This window comes from Oncorhynchus masou, chromosome 13 (assembly GCF_036934945.1).
Source record: "Oncorhynchus masou masou isolate Uvic2021 chromosome 13, UVic_Omas_1.1, whole genome shotgun sequence".
Lineage (NCBI taxonomy): Eukaryota > Metazoa > Chordata > Actinopteri > Salmoniformes > Salmonidae > Oncorhynchus > Oncorhynchus masou.
Window position 1 is genome coordinate 90,965,624 of NC_088224.1, and position 18,866 is coordinate 90,984,489.

The 18,866-nt window shown below is 48.0% G+C and overlaps 1 protein-coding gene across 2 annotated transcripts in view; it reads right to left on the reverse strand.

Annotated features, from left to right (window-relative positions):
* Nucleotides 1–7,762, reverse strand: part of LOC135553210 (syntaxin-1A) — a 43,193-nt gene extending 35,431 nt beyond the window's left edge. For both annotated transcript variants that reach the window (XM_064985385.1, XM_064985386.1), the window contains exons 1-2: nt 7,695–7,762; nt 5,791–5,899 (exon numbers count right to left, since the gene is read on the reverse strand). In XM_064985385.1, coding sequence (XP_064841457.1) covers nt 5,791–5,866 — 76 coding nt within the window. In that variant the 5' untranslated portion in view covers nt 5,867–5,899; nt 7,695–7,762. The remainder of the gene's footprint in view (nt 1–5,790; nt 5,900–7,694) is intronic.
* Between the last annotated feature and the right edge of the window lie 11,104 nt (nt 7,763–18,866).

An 18,866-nucleotide genomic window follows, 5' to 3' on the forward strand; every position in this document is an offset into this window, starting at 1 on the left:
ACTCACTACCGAGTTCCAAACTGCCTCTGTCCTCGGTTACAACACTCACTACCGAGGTCCAAAACTGCCTCTGTCCTCGGTTACAACACTCACTACCGAGTTCCAAACTGCCTCTGTCCTCGGTTACAACACTCACTACCGAGTTCCAAACTGCCTCTGTCCTCGGTTACAACACTCACTACCTAGTTCCAAACTGCCTCTGTCCTCGGTTACAACACTCACTACCGAGTTCCAAACTGCCTCTGTCCTCGGTTGCAACACTCACTACCGAGTTCCAAACTGCCTCTGTCCTCGGTTACAACACTCACTACCGAGTTCCAAACTGCCTCTGTCCTCGGTTACAACACTCACTACCGAGTTCCAAACTGCCTCTGTCCTCGGTTACAACACTCACTACTGAGTTCCAAACCGCCTCTGTCCTCGGTTACAACACTCACTACCGAGTTCCAAACTGCCTCTGTCCTCGGTTGCAACACTCACTACCGAGTTCCAAACTGCCTCTGTCCTCGGTTACAACACTCACTACCGAGTTCCAAACTGCCTCTGTCCTCGGTTACAACACTCACTACCGAGTTCCAAACTGCCTCTGTCCTCGGTTACAACACTCACTACCGAGTTCCAAACTGCCTCTGTCCTCGGTTACAACACTCACTACCGAGTTCCAAACTGCCTCTGGAAGCAACGTCAGCACAAGAACTGTTCGTTGGGAGCTTCATGAAATGGGTTTCCATGGCCGAGCAGCCGCACACAAGCCTTTGATCACCATGCGCAATGCCAAGCGTCGGCTGGAGTGGTGTCAATCTCAGCGCCATTGGACTCTGGAGCAGTGGAAACACGTTCTCTGGAGTGATGAATCATGCTTCTCCATCTGGCGGTTTGACGGATACAAGCAGAATGCTACCTTCCCGTATGCATTGTGACCACTGTAAAGTTTGGCGGAGGCGGAATAATGGTTTGGGCCCCTTAGTTCCACTGAAGGGGAATCTTAACGCTACAGCATAGAACAACCTTCTAGATGATTCTGTGCTTCCATGTTTTGTAGAAACAGTTTGGGGAAGGGTCTTTCCTGTTTCAACATGACAATGTCCCTGTACACAAAGCGAGGTCCATACAGAAATGGTTTGTTGAGATCAGTGTGGAAGAACTTGACTGGCCTGCACAGAGCCCTGACTTCAACCCCATCAAAAACCTTTGGGATGAATTAGAACGCCAACTGTGAGCCAGGCCTAATATCCCAACATCAGTGCCTCACTAATGCTCTTGTGGCTGAATGGAAGCAAGTCCCTGCAGCAATGTACCGACATCTAGTGGAAAGCCTTTCCAGAAGAATGGAGGATGTTATAGCAGCAGAGGGAGGACCAACTCCATATTAATGCCCATGATAGAGCAGACCTCAATATGTCATAATAGAGCAGACCTCAATAGGTCTGGAGAGGGCCAACAAGAGAGAACTCTCCATCATGTTTTGTCTCAAAGCCTATCTCATCCTGTCTCTATCACTCTCTCTGTTTCTCCCCATTACTCCTATCTCTCTCTATATATCCCTCTGTCCCTACCTCTCTCTATACCTGCTGTTTCTTGATATCAGGCAGAACCACCTGTGACTACAGCAGCTGACAAGTAGGTTGGAGGTGACTCTGTTATAGGTGGCAGGTACGTCTGCATGCGTGTGTGTGTGTGTGTGTGTGTCTATTGCCATGCCAACCTGGGGAAGCTGGTACTATGGAGCGTATAACCCCAGGCTGACAGGGGCCATTTTTGTATTTTTTTTTATTATTACGACAGACTTGTCGTTCTGTACCTTGTCAGCTCGGGGATTCGAACTTGCAACCTTTCGGTCCAACGCTCTAACCACTAGGCTACACTGCCGCCCCCTTCCCCATGCCAACCAGGGGAAGCTGGTGCTATGGAGCGTATGACCCCTTAGTGTGCCTGTTACAGAAACATAATACCTGACAAATCAGACAGAACAGACACGAGCTGTGTTCGAATACTCCTACTAACCGTACTATTTGTGATGTGGATTGAGTATATAGTTTGCTTATTGGTCCTAGTATGAATATAGTTATGGTATGCCAAAAGTTCCAGGATGTCGTACTAAATTCGGCAACATATGAAGTGTACACGCAGAGGACACTATTTCCGTACTTTAGGGCCCATAAAGCAATTCTTCAGGAAATGGGCGTGGCTTCACATCGTTTTCAGATTTGAAGAAAACAGCAGAAAACATGCAGCTGAAGTACAACGATTCAAATTTGTTTCTTTAAAACGATGAAAAATGTTAAGAAAATTTTGAGCAATGTAATAAAGTAATGACTTTTCAAATAAGTTACCTTTACACGTTATGTTGGCTAACAATTTGTTAGCTATGCTGTCCTTCCCGAACCACATAGCATATCATTAGTAGCAGTATGTACCGGTATGTATGTTGTTAGCTAACTTAGCTATCTAACGTTAGTTGGCTACTTATACATCAAACTTGCCAGTATAATAACTATCTTCTAACTAACTAACTACCCAACGTGTATTGACTTGATTAATCCCGTCATTCTTAGCGAAATGGTATAGTACTACAGTATAGTCGTTGTGCTTTCTCATTGGACATTCGGGTGCTTTCGTAAATTCTCTTTGGCTATCTACTCCGATTTCAGAGCACTCTCGTCTGAGTGTCCCAGAGCGCAGAATAATGAATTTACAAGCGCGCAACACACGTTGAATATTGCCGGTGTCAGTAAGAATTAGCAAAAAAAGTGTAATTATATTGTTACCAGCAGCACAGATCCAGTCACCGACACTCAGGATAAAATGAAAACAGCCTAACTAGCTCTGCTAGGCTGAATAAAATGGCCAGAGTGGTCTAATTTGTGCCTGGAAGTAGCTAGCAAGCTAGCCAACAATAGCTTGGGTGCTTGACTGCAGTTGTAAGGTCAGAACGGTCAAATCAAACCAACTCCTCAGGCCAGAGCGTCCAGTGTGCGCTCCGAGAGCGAAACGCTCTGAATTTACAAACGGACAGTCTGACAGCGGTTTGAATTTAAAAGCGAACTCTGGCACTCCAGATCGAATTTAAGAACACACCCAAAAGTTGTAAAATATCTAACTAGTCATTTGTTATGCTAACTGCAAGAGGTTGCATAGCAACAGCATCAACTTCCGGTAGACAGGCGAAGAGCTAGTACGCAAAACTGAAACGAAATTGTTAGTTTACAGTATACTAAAATGAATTAATAGTATGTACTCATTAAGTATGTAGTATACAGTGTGTTAGTGTGGGTATTCAAACACAGCTCTGGCCTGATCAGAGAACAGAAGGAAGCAGGCTAATCAGGACAGAAACATGCTGGCACACTTACAACCACTCTGATCAGGAACACACACACACACACGCACACGCACACACGCACACACACGCACGCACGCACGCACGCACACACACACACACACCCACAACCACTCTGATCAGGAACACACACACGCACACACACACATCCACAACCACTCTGATCAGGAACACACACACACACACACGCACGCACGCACGCACGCACACACACCCACAACCACTCTGATCAGGAACACACACACACACACACGCACACACACACACACACACACACACCTGCTGTGAAATAGATAGTAGTCGTCCCATTACACACAGGAAGATTCCCTAAAGCACCATGTAACTGTTGGACCTCAGGTGGTGATGGGAAGATGGGACTGCAGCAGCCAAGGCTCAGCTGATTGACTTGCTGCTTACATGGTACGGAATTCACATAGACTGTGTGAGTGTGTCTGTGAGTGTGTGCATGTATGTGTGTGTGTGTATGTGTGTGAGTGTGTGTGTGAGTGTGTGAGTGTGTGTGTGTGTGTGAGTGAGTGTGTGTGTGAGTGTAAGTGTGTGTGTGTGTGAGAGTGTGTGTGTGAGTGTGTGTGTGTGTGTGTGTCTGCGTGTGTGTGTCTGCGTGTGTGTGTGTGTGTGTGTGAGAGTGTAAGTGTGTGTGTTTGTGTCTCTACTCACTGATCTCCAGCCGAGGTGCATCTTTTAGTGGACAATACAGTGATGTTGAACTGAATCCGTGCAGTAGGTAGAGTAGAGTACTGTACTCACTGATCTCCAGCTGTCTCTGGATACATGTAGTAGGTAGAGTAGAGTACTGTACTCACTGATCTCCAGCTGTCTCTGGATATGTGGAGTAGGTAGAGTAGAGTACTGTACTCACTGATCTCCAGCTGTCTCTGGATACGTGGAGTAGGTAGAGTACTGTACTCACTGATCTCCAGCTGTCTCTGGATACGTGGAGTAGGTAGAATACTGTACTCACTGATCTCCAGCTGTCTCTGGATACATGTAGTAGGTAGAGTAGAGTACTGTACTCACTGATCTCCAGCTGTCTCTGGATACATGTAGTAGGTAGAGTAGAGTACTCAGATCTCCAGCTGTCTCTGGATACGTGGAGTAGGTAGAGTACTGTACTCACTGATCTCCAGCTGTCTCTGGATACGTGGAGTAGGTAGAGTACTGTACTCACTGATCTCCAGCTGTCTCTGGATACGTGGAGTAGGTAGAGTACTGTACTCACTGATCTCCAGCTTTCTCTGGATACATGTAGTAGGTAGAGTACTGTACTCACTGATCTCTAGCTGTTTCTGGATACATGTAGTAGGTAGAGTACTCTCACTGATTTCCAGCTGTCTCTGGATACGTGGAGTAGGTAGAGTACTGTACTCACTGATCTCCAGCTGTCTCTGGATACATGTAGTAGGTAGAGTAGAGTACTCACTGATCTCCAGCTGTCTCTGGATACATGTAGTAGGTAGAGTACTGTACTCACTGATCTCCAGCTTCTCTGGATACATGTAGTAGGTAGAGTACTGTACTCACTGATCTCTAGCTGTTTCTGGATACATGTAGTAGGTAGAGTACTGTACTCACTGATCTCTAGCTGTTTCTGGATACATGTAGTAGGTAGAGTACTGTACTCACTGATCTCCAGCTGTCTCTGGATACATGTAGTAGGTAGAGTAGAGTACTGTACTCACTGATCTCCACTGTCTCTGGATACATGTAGTAGTTAGAGTAGAGTACTGTACTCACTGCTCCAGTGTCTCTGGATACGTGGAGTAGGTAGAGTAGAGTACTGTACTCACTGATCTCCAGCTGTCTCTGGATACATGTAGTAGGTAGAGTACTGTACTCACTGTACTGTCATACTGTAGTAGGTAGATCTCCAGCTGTCTCTGGATACATGGAGTAGGTAGAGTAGAGTACTGTACTCACTGATCTCCAGCTGTCTCTGGATACGTGGAGTAGGTAGAATACTGTACTCACTGATCTCCAGCTGTCTCTGGATACATGTAGTAGGTAGAGTAGAGTACTGTACTCACTGATCTCCAGCTGTCTCTGGATATGTGGAGTAGGTAGAGTAGAGTACTGTACTCACTGATCTCCAGCTGTCTCTGGATACGTGGAGTAGGTAGACTGTACTCACTGATCTCCAGCTGTCTCTGGATACATGGAGTAGGTAGAGTACTGTACTCACTGATCTCCAGCTGTCTCTGGATACATGATAGGTAGAGTACTCTCACTGATCTCCAGCTGTCTCTGGATACGTGGAGTAGGTAGAGTACTGTACTCACTGATCTCTGGCTGTCTCTGGATACATGGAGTAGGTAGAGTACTGTACTCACTGATCTCCAGCTGTCTCTGGATACGTGGAGTAGGTAGAGTACTGTACTCACTGATCTCTGGCTGTCTCTGGATACATGGAGTAGGTAGAGTACTGTACTCACTGATCTCCAGCTGTCTCTGGATACGGCCCTTGCAGCGCTCCCTGTAGTCTGACTGGGTGGCGTTGTACTCTGACATCACCTCCACAAACTTACGGGACAGAGTGGAGTGCTATGGGAGACAGGGGAGAGACGGGGAGAGATGTGGAGACGGGAGAGATGTGGAGACGGGAGAGACGGGGAGACAGGGAGACAGGGGAGAGACGGGGAGACAGGGGAGAGACGGGGAGACAGGGGAGAGAGACGGGAGAGGGGGAGATGTGGAGACGGGAGAGACGGGGAGACAGGGAGACAGGGAGACAGGGGAGAGACAGGGGAGAGACGGGGAGACAGGGGAGAGACGGGGAGACAGGGGAGAGACAGGGGGACAGGGGAGAGAGACAGGGGAGAGATGGGGAGACAGGGGAGAGACGGAGAGGGACAGGGGAGAGACAGGGGAGAGACGGGGAGACAGGAGAGAGATGGGGAGACAGGAGAGAGATGGGGAGACAGGGGGATGGGAGAGAGACAGGGGGACGGGAGAGAGACGGGGAGACAGGGGAGAGACGGGGAGACAGGGGAGAGACGGGGACGGGAGAGAGACGGGGAGACAGGGGAGAGACGGAGACAGGGGGGAGACAGGGGAGAGACGGGGAGAGACAGGGGAGAGACGGGGAGACAGGGGAGAGAGACGGGGAGACAGGGGAGAGACGGAGACAGGGGAGAGACGGGGAGACAGGGGAGAGACGGGGAGACAGGGGAGAGACGGGGAGACAGGGGGATGGGAGAGAGACGGGGACGGGAGAGAGACGGGGAGAGACAGGGGGACGGGAGTGACGGGGGAGAGACAGGGGAGAGACAGGGGGACGGGAGAGACGGGGGAGAGACAAGGGGATGGGAGAGACAGGGGAGAGGCAGGGGGATGGGAGAGACAGGGGAGAGGCAGGGGAGAGACATGGGAGAGACAGGGGGACGGGTGAGACGGGGGAGAGACAGGGGGACGGGAGAGACGGGGGGATGGGAGAGAGACACGGGGACAGGAGAGACAGGGGGACGGGAGAGATGGGGGAGCGACAGGGGGAGAGACAGGGGGACGGGAGAGATGGGGAGACGGGGGAGATGGGGGGACGGGGGACGGGACTTTCACTATTTGCATATCATTACAACACTGTATATATACATATGACATTTGAAATGTCTTTATTGTTTTGGAACTTCTGTGAGTGTAATGTTTACTGTTTACTTCTTATTGTTTATTTCACTTTTGCTTATTATCTACTTGCTTGGCAATGTTAACATATGTTTCCCATGTCAATAAAGCCCCTTGAATTGAATTGAGAGGAGGAGGCAGGGAGACAGGTCCATTAAGGTCATTGTCTCCTCTCTCCTGACTCCTCTCTCCTGACTCCTCTCTCCTGGCTCCTCTCTCCTGCCTCCTCTCACCTGGCTCCTCTCACCTGACTCATCTCTCCTGACTCATCTCTCCTGACTCCTCTCTCCTCTCACCTGCCTCCTCTCAGCTGACTCCACTCTCCTGACTCCTCTCTCCTGACTCCTCTCTCTTGACTCCTTTCTCCTGACTCCTCTCTCCTGACTCCTCTCTCCTGACTCCTCTCTCTTGACTCCTCTCTCCTGACTCCTCTCACCTGACTCCTCTCTCTTGCCTCCTCTCACCCGACTCCTCTCTCCTGACTCCTCTCTACTGACTCCTCTCACCTGACTCCTCTCTCTTGCCTCCTCTCACCTGACTCCTCTCTCCTGACTCCTCTCTCCTGACTCCTCTCTACTGACTCCTCTCACCTGACTCCTCTCTCTTGCCTCCTCTCACCTGACTCCTCTCTCTTGCCTCCTCTTCCGCTCCCTCACTCATCCTTACATCTCTACCACTGCACTCTCTCCTCTTCTCACTTTGTCTCCTCCTGACTCACCTGTGTCTTGCGTATCCTCAGGTCAGCTGAAGACTTGTTCTGACTCTCCTCCTGCTCAATGGTCTGTTGGATACCTGCAGGAAGATACAGACCAGAAGACTTTGTGATTCCTTGGTGAAAGGGAGTTATGAAATCCGAAGACATATTAACCGAGACATATTAAACCAATGATATTTACTGTTACAAACAAGAACTTTCGCAATGCACAGGTCTGTCTTTTTAGTTAAATAAACTTGCCTGAAAATCGACCCAATACCAACGGGGAAGTCTGCAGTGTTGAGAGAGGTTGTATGAAACCAATCTGTACGTCAAACAAAGCTCTTAACCGTGCCAGCCCGCTCTTAACCGTGCCAGCCCGCTCTAAACCGTGCCAGCGCGCTCTTAACCGTGCCAGCCCGCTCTTAACCGTGCCAGCCCGCTCTTAACCGTGCCAGCCCGCTCTTAACCGTGCCAGCCCGCCCTTCATTTGCTGAAATATCATCTCTGCATCCAACACCACCATATTACTGTAATGTCATCTCTGTATCCAACACCACCATATTACTGTAATGTCATCTCTGTATCCAACACCACCATATTACGGTAATGTCATCTCTTCATCCAACACCACCATATTACTGTAATGTCATCTCTCCATCCAACACCACCATATTACTGTAATGTCATCTCTGCATCCAACACCACCATATTACTGTAATGTCATCTCTCCATCCAACACCACCATATTACTGTAATGTCATCTCTGTATCCAACACCACCATATTACTGTAATGTCATCTCTCCATCCAACACCACCATATTACGGTAATGTCATCTCTGCATCCAACACCACCATATTACTGTAATGTTATCTCTCCATCCAACACCACCATATTACTGTAATGTCATCTCTCCATCCAACACCACCATATTACTGTAATGTCATCTCTGTATCCAACACCACCATATTACTGTAATGTCATCTCTCCATCCAACACCACCATATTACTGTAATGTCATCTCTCCATCCAACACCACCATATTACTGTAATGTCATCTCTGCATCCAACACCACCATATTACTGTAATGTCATCTCTGCATCCAACACCACCATATTACTGAAATGTCATCTCTGCATCCAACACCACCATATTACTGTAATGTCATCTCTCCATCCAACACCACCATATTACAGTAATGTCATCTCTGCATCCAACACCACCATATTACTGTAATGTCATCTCTGCATCCAACACCACCATATTACTGTAATGTCATCTCTCCATCCAACACCACCATATTACGGTAATGTCATCTCTGCATCCAACACCACCATATTACTGTAATGTCATCTCTGTATCCAACACCACCATATTACTGTAATGTCATCTCTGTATCCAACACCACCATATTACTGTAATGTCATCTCTGCATCCAACACCACCATATTACTGTAATGTCATCTCTCCATCCAACACCACCATATTACTGTAATGTCATCTCTGCATCCAACACCACCATATTACTGTAATGTTATCTCTCCATCCAACACCACCATATTACTGTAATGTCAGTATGACCCTGTATATGTGTCATTAGATAAACTAGACCAGTCGCTTCGTGACTATCTGCTGACTACAGGGTGACTACGGTCCCCCTAGGGTCCACACTACAGGGTGACTACGGTCCCCCTAGGGTCCACACTACAGGGTGACTACGGTCTTCCTAGGGTCCACACTACAGGGTGACTACGGTCCTCCTAGGGTCCACACTACAGGGTGACTACGGTCCTCCTAGGGTCCACACTACAGGGTGACTACGGTCCTCCTAGGGTCCACACTACAGGGTGACTACGGTCCTCCTAGGATCTACACTACAGGGTGACTACGGTCCTCCTAGGGTCCACACTACAGGGTGACTACGGTCCCCCTAGGATCTACACTACAGGGTGACTACGGTCCCCCTAGGATCTACACTACAGGGTGACTACGGTCCTCCTAGGGTCCACACTACAGGGTGACTACGGTCCCCTTAGGGTCTACACTACAGGGTGACTACGGTCCTCCTAGGGTCCACACTACAGGGTGACTACTATATTATTATACAGGGAGATGCTATATTATAGAGGCAGGGTAGATGTTATATTATAGAGGCAGGGGAGATGTTATATTATAGAGGCAGGGGAGATTCTATATTATAGAGGCAGATGTTATATTATAGAGGCAGATGTTATATTATAGAGGCAGGGGAGATGTTATATTATAGAGGCAGAGGCAGATGTTATATTATAGAGGCAGGGGAGATTCTATATTATAGAGGCAGATGTTATATTATAGAGGCAGAGGCAGCTGTTATATTATAGAGGCAGATGTTATATTATAGAGGCAGGGGAGATGCTATATTATAGAGGCAGATGTTATATTATAGAGGTAGGGGGAGATGTTATATTATAGAGGCAGATGTTATATTATAGAGGCAGAGGCAGATGTTATATTATAGAGGTAGGGGGATATGTTATATTATAGAGGCAGAGGCAGGTGTTATATTATAGAGGCAGGGGGACATGTTAAATGCTAATTAGCCTCCTAGCACCTTTGTGGAGAGGCAGAAAATATTGAATATACACAACCCCCTAACACCCTCCATCAGAATCCATAGTCTGACTGTAGATTGAGAGAGAATCGGAGAGAGGGGGAGAGTGATACTGAGACAGGGGGGGAGAGGAGGGAGATTTTGAGAAACGTGGTGCACACCCAGGAAAATGTATTTTGTGTGGAGGTGCTGAGTAACGGCGAATTAACTATAAACTATCACAATAGAGAAAGTCACACACACTCCCAGTCATTTATTGGGTATTTACCAACGTTTGGGGGTATCAGGGTGAAATGATAATAGGGTTTACTGTCAGACATTTACACACATTCACACACACACACACACACAGCTCAATGATAGTAGAGTGGTGACAGATAATTGCGCTCATATCACACATCTCGGTGGTGCGATCAATACCCATCACACAAACTCAACCTGGCTGCTCATACACTATGTAAATGTGTGTGTCACCAACTCTGGAGCCAGTGACAGTGATCGTCCGTGCCCAACCGAGAGAGAAGAATCCACCTGTGTAAATCGTGTTGTCTGTTACCTGCCAAGTTCTCTCTATTTTTCATGCGTTCATTCATTCATTCTCTCGCTCTCTGTTTTTCCCCCCCAAACACCACTTTACATCAATTTGTATAGCAGGCCCTCGTGCCAAATTGAGTCGAAAGCTCTGCCTCTGTTTGATTGTCAATTAGGGTGTGCAGGGTGGTCTGTGGTACGGTCTCTCTCTCTCTATCTCTCTCATCTTCACACTGAAATGAATCCCAAGGGGAGAGTAGCATTATTTAACATCCATCTATATCCAAATACCCATAGACTGAACTGAATGTCTGTATATTGGGGTGGGGCCAGGTAGAATCTGCAGTATATTGGGGAGGGGCCAGGTAGAATCTGCAGTATATTGGGGAGGGGCCAGGTCAAATCTGCAGTATATTGGGGCAGGGCCAGGTCAAATTTGCAGTATATTGGGGTGGGGCCATGTAGAATCTGCAGTATATTGGGGAGGGGCCAGGTAGAATCTGCTGTATATTGGGGTGGGGCCAGGTAGAATGTGTTGTTTTTTGGTTACTCACTGGTATATTGGAGGGGCTTTAGTTTGGAGCGAACTTTATTGGCCAACTTCTTAATGTCCGTCATCAGAACTTCCAGGTCCCCCTTCGTCTCTGAGGAGAGAGAGAATAGAGGACATGAGAAGAGAGGAGAAGAGGACACGAGAAGGGAGGAGATATGACATGAGAAAAGAAATGACAGGAGAGGAGAGAGGACACGAGGAGAGAGGACACGAGGGGAGAGGACACGAGAAGAGGACACGAGAAGAGAGGACATGAGGAGAAAGGACATGAGGAGAAAGGACATGAGAAGGGAAGACATGAGAAGAGAGGACATGAGAAGAGAGGACGTGAGAAGAGAGGACGTGAGAAGAGAAGACATGAGAAGAGAGGATGTGAGAAGAGAAGACATGAGAAGAATGAGTGACATGAGCTTTTACGTGGATATTATTACATGATAATACATTACAATCAGACATTCTGAATCAATGAATGAGAGAAACGACATTCTTAATGAGGAAATGAGAGGAAAAGAAGGGTAATAATGGAGGAAAGTGGAGGAGAGGAGGGGGAGGAAAGTGGAGGAGAGGAAGGGGAGGAAGGGGGAGGAAAGTGGAGGAGAGGAGAGGAGAGGAAGGGGGAGGAAAGGGGAGGAAGGAAGGGGAGGAAAGTGGAGGAGAGGAAGGGGGGGAAAGTGGAGGAGAGGAAGGGGAGGAAAGGGGAGGAGGAGGGGGAGGAGGGGAGGAGAGGAAGGGGAGGAAAGGGAGGAGAGGAAGGAAGGGGGGAGGGAAGGGGAGGAAAGGGAGGAGAGAGGAAGGGGGAGGAAAGGGAGGAAGGAGGAGGAAAGGGAGGAGAGGAGAGGAGAGGAAGGGGGAGGAAAGGAAGGGGAGGAAAGGGGAGGAGGAGGGAAGGGGGGGAAAGGAAGGGGAGGAAAGAGGGAGAGGAAGGGGGAGGAGAGGAGAGGAAGGGGGAGGGGGAGGAAAGTGGAGGAGAGGGGGAGAGGAGAGGAAGGGGGAGGAAGGGGAGGGAAGGGGAGGAAAGGGGAGGAGAGGAGAGGAAGGGGGAGGAGAGGAGAGGGGAAGGAAGGGGGAGGAAAGGGGAGGAGAGGAGAGGAGAGGAAGGGGGAGGAAAGGGAGGAGAGGAGGGGAGAGGAGGAGGAAGAGGGAGGAGAGGAAGGAAGGAGATAGAGGAAGAGAGAGGGATAGAGGAAGAGAGAAAAGGGATAGAAGAAGAGAGGAGAGGGGGGATAGAGGAAGGAGGAAGAGATGAGGAAAGTGGAGGATAGGAGAGGAGAGGAAGGGGGAGGAAGGAGAGGAGAGGATGGTGGAGAGAGAGGAAAAGGAGATAGAGGAAGAGAGAAAGGGGATAGAGGAAGAGAGGAAGAGAAGAGGAAAGTGGAGGAGAGGAGGGGAGAAGAGGAGAGGAAGGAGATAGAGGAAGAGAGAAAGGGGATAGAGGAAGAGAGGAAGAGAAGAGGAAAGTGGAGGAGAGGAGGTGGAGAAGAGGAGAGGAAGGAGATAGAGGAAGAGAGGAAGGGGATAGAGGAAGAGAAGAGGAAAGTGGAGGAGAGGAGGGTGGAGGAGAGGAAGGAGATAGAGGAAGAGAGGAAGGAGATAGAGGAAGAGAGAAAGGGGATAGAGGAAGAGAGGAAGGGAAGAGGAAAGTGGAGGAGAGGAGCGTGGAGAAGAGGAAGGAAGGAGATAGAGGAAGAGAGGAAGGGGATAGAGAGAGAAGAGGAAAGTGGAGGAGAGGAGGGTGGAGAGAGGAGGAAGGAGATAGAGGAAGAGAGGAAGGAGATAGAGGAAGAGAGAAAGGGGATAGAGGAAGAGAGGAAGAGAAGAGGAGAGGAGAGGAAGGGGGAGGAAAGTGGAGGAGAGGAAGGGGGAGGAAAGTGGAGGAGAGGACGGTGGAGAAGAGGAGAGGAAGGAGATAGAGGAAGAGAGAAAGGGGATAGAGGAAGAGAGGAAGAGAAGAGGAAAGTGGAGGAGAGGAGCGTGGAGAAGAGGAGAGGAAGGAGATAGAGGAAGAGAGGAAGGGGATAGAGGAAGAGAAGAGGAAAGTGGAGGAGAGGAGGGTGGAGAAGAGGAGTGGAAGGAGATAGAGGAAGAGAGGAAGGAGATAGAGGAAGAGAGGAAGGGGATAGAGGAAGAGAAGAGGAAAGTGGAGGAGAGGAGGGTGGAGAAGAGGAGTGGAAGGAGATAGAGGAAGAGAGGAAGGGGATAGAGGAAGAGAGGAAGAGAAGAGGAAAGTGGAGGAGAGGATGGTGGAGAAGAGGAAAAATGTTTCCACTACTCCAGAGTCTGGGTTTGCTCCTCCAAAATCTCCCCAAAAATAAAATAAATACAATATAAATATAGGACAAAACACACATCACAACAACAGAGACAACACTACATAAAGAGAGACCTAAAGACAACAACATAGCAAAGCAGCAACACATGACAACACAGCATGGTAAGAGCATCCTGACTGGTTGCATCACTGCCTGGTATGGCAACTGCTCGGCCTCCGACCGCAAGGCACTACAGAGGGTAGTGCGAACGGCCCATCACTGGGGGGTACAGAGGAGTACAGAGTGCAGTGATGTGTCCTATGAGGAACATTGGTAAAATGGTAAATCTAGCTGCTCAAGAGCACCCTTACATGCCAATCTATACATTATGTCTCTGTAATCTAGCATGGGTAGGATGGTCATCTGAATCAGAGTTAGTTTTGCAGCTGGGGTGAAAGTGGAGCGATTACGATAGAGGAAACCAAGTCTAGATTTAACTTTAGCCTGCAGCTTTGATATGTGCTGAGAGAAGGACAGTGCACCGTCTAGCCATACTCCCAAGTACTTGTATGAGGTGACTACCTCAAGCTCTAAACGCTCAGAGGTAGTAGTCACACCTGTGGAAAGAGGGGCATGCTTCTTACCAAACCACATGACCTTTGTTTCGGAGCTGTTCAGAACAAGGTTATGGGCAGAGAAAGTTTGTTGGACACTAAAAAAGCTTTGTTGCAGAGCATTTTACACAAAATCTGGGGAGGGGCCAACTGAGTATAAAACTGTATAATCTGCATATAAATGGATGAGAGAGCTTCCTACTGCCTGCGCTATGTTGGATCGAGCCTTAAGGTACTCCCTTGGTGACAGGCAGTGGCTGAGACAGCAGATGTTCTGACTTTATACGCTGCGCTTTAACATCATTTACATTACATTTAAGTCATTTGGCAGGTATCCAGTTACAAATTGGTGAATTCAAACCAGGCCAAAATAGTGCATCTAAATCATTTAAGGGGGGTGAGAAGGATTACTTTATCTCAGAGACACCAATATTGACTCCGCTGTCCTGGCGTCGTGAGCCAGGACCACAAGAATGGAATGGTCTACTGTATCAAAAGCTTTGGCCAAGGCAAAAAAAACACCATAGCAGCACACTATTGGTTAGAATCAACAATATTGGGCAATGGTGACGTCACTGAGGACCTTTTTAAGGTTGCAGTGACACATCCATAACCTGAGCGGAAACCAGATTGCATACCAGAGAGAATACTATAGACATCAAGAAAGCCAGTCAGTTGATCATTGACAAGTTTTTCCAACACTTTTGATTTAGAGAGTACCATCGCTTTAGGACTTGGTAAGGTGGTTTAAGCATTTTCCAGTTTAGGCCACCAAGCAGGACAATTCAGACTTGGTGTAAGGGGCCAGGAGAGAGCTTAGGGCAAGTAGGGTACAGGCCGGTGCTGATGGAGGACGATAGCACCCAGAAACAGTCAACAAAGAGCTATTGAAAAGGTTCATGCTTAAAACCAGCAAATCAAATTGTTTGGGGACAGACTTGGTGGAGACAACCGAGCACTGAAGGTGATCCTTGGTAAAGATTGCCACTCCACTACCTTTGGAAGATCTGTCTTGCTGAAAAAGGTTACAACCAGAAAGGTTAACATCAGTATTCAAAACACTCTTCCTTAACCACGTCTCAGTAATGACCAACACATCTGGTTTGGAACTGTGAACCCACACTTTCAATTGATCCATTTTAGGCAATAAGCTTCTAGTGTTAATGTGCAGAAAACTCAGAGAGCAGAAATCAGTGAAGCAGATATCAGAGCACAAGTCAGAATTGATGCAAGCAACAGTAGATGGGCCAGGGTGTACATGCACATTTCCAGATATCATCAACAGTAATACAATCAGGGCACGGCAGAGGACAGGGAGAGCTCTGCAGTGCTGATTTATGACATCTGAATGTGCATAAGATGGCAACAAGATCCTATTGTACAGCAATTTCATCAGGAAACATGAATACAAAGCTGGCGAGAGGTGGTTAGAATAGGATGGGAGGCCAAAAGTCTGTGCAACCAATAGAAAGCCCAGAGTGTGGGAGCAAACATAGTCTGTCCCACGTTTGGGTAAAGAAAGTTTGTAGTCAACAAAGTATGCAGGAGTCATGAGGCAAATAGCAAAATGCACAAGAAAAAAAATATATATAACGACTAGCCAAGTTCAGAGTCACTCGCCCCAACAGTGCCTGTGTGCTGGAGGTGAGTGAAAGCTCGGTAGAGAGGGGGGAGTGTGGTGGGGGTAGCTGTACCAGACAGGGGGAGACAGGCCAGGGAGAGAGGGGGAGTGTGGTGGAGGTAGCTGTACCAGACAGGGGGAGACAGGCCGGGAGAGAGGGGGAGTGTGGTGGAGGGGTACCTGTACAGGACAGGGGGAGACAGGCCGGGGAGACAGGCCAGGGAGAGAGGGGGGAGTGTGGTGGGGGTACCTGTACCAGACAGGGGGAGACAGGCCAGGGTGAGAGGGGGGAGTGTGGTGGGGGTATCTGTACCAGACAGGGGAAGACAGGCCAGGGAGAGAGGGGGGGTGTGGTGGGGGTACATGTACCAGACAGGGGGAGACAGGCCAGGGTGAGAGGGGGGAGTTTGGTGGGGGTATCTGTACCAGACAGGGGAAGACAGGCCAGGGCAGACGGTGAACAGATAGCCAGGTGGAGTCCAAGCAGCAATGCAGCAGACAAAGGGAGAAGGTGTCTCACCCACTTGGGAGAAACCTTTATTTCTGGAGTCAGATTTCTTGTAGAAAATGCAAGTGGATAATCTTTGAACAGCAGGAGGGATCTTCAGAGGACGCTTCAAAGACTCCTGCCACTTGTTGGGCCCAAAGGCCACGACACCTTTTCCTTCACATCTTAGTGCTGATTGAATTTGTATCTGGTCTGTCCTTGCAAGCCTGGGAACCTTAACTCAGCATTCAGTCCCCATAAAGTCAAATATAACATTGTAATATACTTTATTTTTATTTTTTATTTTTCTTCTTGGCTTTCAAAATAGCATCAGACCAAACACTGTTGACTCAGTTCCAGGTTGGATGGTGTCCTCAGGTCTCTGCTGTGTGTTTGCTGGAGCACCCTCCCTAAAGCTGGGGGGAAACAACCTTGGAAGCAGTAATCTCTCCGGTTCATTTTGGCCAAAATGTTGATCTGGAGCGAAGGCCATGTTGTGGAGGGTAGCATCCTGCATATGTACCTGCTCAAAAATCCAAGTTTATCTAACGCCAAATATATCCTTTTGTAAAAAATAAAAAAAACACGTTGAAAAATGTGAGAGCTCACATGCAGCTGTGGGGGGCGTGCCTATAGGCTATATGAGATACGCCCACAACCTTTCCTTCTGACAATAGGCTATATGAGATACGCCCACAGCCTTTCCTTCTGACTATAGGCTATATGAGATACGCCCACAGCCTTTCCTTCTGACAATAGGCTATATGAGATACGCCCACAGCCTTTCCTTCTGACTATAGGCTATATGAGATACGCCCACAGCCTTTCCTTCTGACTATAGGCTATATGAGATACGCCCACAGCCTTTCCTTCTGGCTATAGGCTATATGAGATACGCCCACAGCCTTTCCTTCTGACTATAGGCTATATGAGATACGCCCACAGCCTTTCCATCTGACTATAGGCTATATGAGATACGCCCACAGCCTTTCCATCTGACAATAGGCTATATGAGATACGCCCACAGCCTTTCCTTCTGACTATAGGCTATACGAGATACACCTGAAGCCTTTCCTTCTGACTATAGGCTATATGAGATACGCCTACAGCCTTTCCTTCTGACTATAGGCTATATGAGATGCGCCCACAGCCTTTCCTTCTGACTAAAGGCTATATGAGATACACCTGAAGCCTTTCCTTCTGACTATAGGCTATATGAGATACGCCCACAGCCTTTCCTTCTGACTAAAGGCTATACGAGATACACCTGAAGCCTTTCCTTCTGACTATAGGCTATACGAGATACACCTGAAGCCTTTCCTTCTGCCCTATGGGTCGCGGCCGGCTTCGACAGAGCCTGGACTCGAACCCAGGATAATGTTGGTCATTATATTGGTCAGCTTGTAAAGTGGACCTATTCTATTGGTCAGCTTGTAAATGGACCTATTCTATTGGTCAGCTTGTAAAGTTGGTCATTCTATTGGTCAGCTTGTAAAGTTGGTCATTCTATTGGTCAGCTTGTAAAGTTGGTCATTCTATTGGTCAGCTTTTAATGTTGACCTATTCTATTGGTCAGCTTGTAAAGTTGGTCATTCTATTGGTCAGCGTGTAAAGTTGGTCATTCTATTGGTCAGCTTTTAAAGTTGAAAGTTTAGCTTAAACGTTTAAACTGAAAGTTTAAAGTCTTAAAATGTTAAGAACTATTATTTCTGAACATTGTTAGTGCAGAAGTTTTAAAGCCATAAAACATGTGAGAAATAGGTTACTGATTTCAATGACATTTGGAAGTCTTTATGAAATAATTGCCTCCGTGGATATGGTCCTGTGTGGCTCAGTCGGTAGAGCATGGCGCTTGCAACGCCAAGCGTCGTGGGTTCGATTCCCGCTGGGGCCACCCATATGTAAAAGTAGTGGCCCCAGCCGACTTGTAAGTCGCTTTGGACAAAAGCGTCTGCTAAATGGGATATATATGGTGGGATATTGGCCTAGTCTACTTTTAAAGGTAAAATATGCCTCATTATATGTAGTAAAACCTTCAGGTTTCAAACAATGAAGTAGCTGTATGTTTTGAAAATGCATACTGCCTCCAGCTTGTTGCAAAGTGGTGTGTGACACGCTGACAAAGCCTGCCTTCCGTTGAATTTGAACAGCGAATGGGAAGTGATCTTCAATTACCAGTTGAGAAATACAAATAGTAGCTCTTTTTAATCATGGCCCAAAAACAATGTTCCTGTCACATTATTGTATTTAGAATTGAAAGCGCAACTCTCGAGTGGTGTAGAGGTCTAAGGCACTGCATCGCAGTGCTATCTGTGCCACTAGAGATCCTGGGTTTGAGTCCAGGCTCTGTCGAAGCCGGCCGCGACCCATAGGGCAGCGCACATTTGACGCTGAGCGTCATCCGGGTTAGGGGAGGGTTTGGCCGGTCGGGATGTCCTTGTCCCATTGCGGTCTAGCGACTCCTGTGGTGGGCCGGGCGCAGTGCATGCTGACACGGTCGTACGGAGTTACCTCTGACACATTGATGAGGCCGGCATTGTCTCAA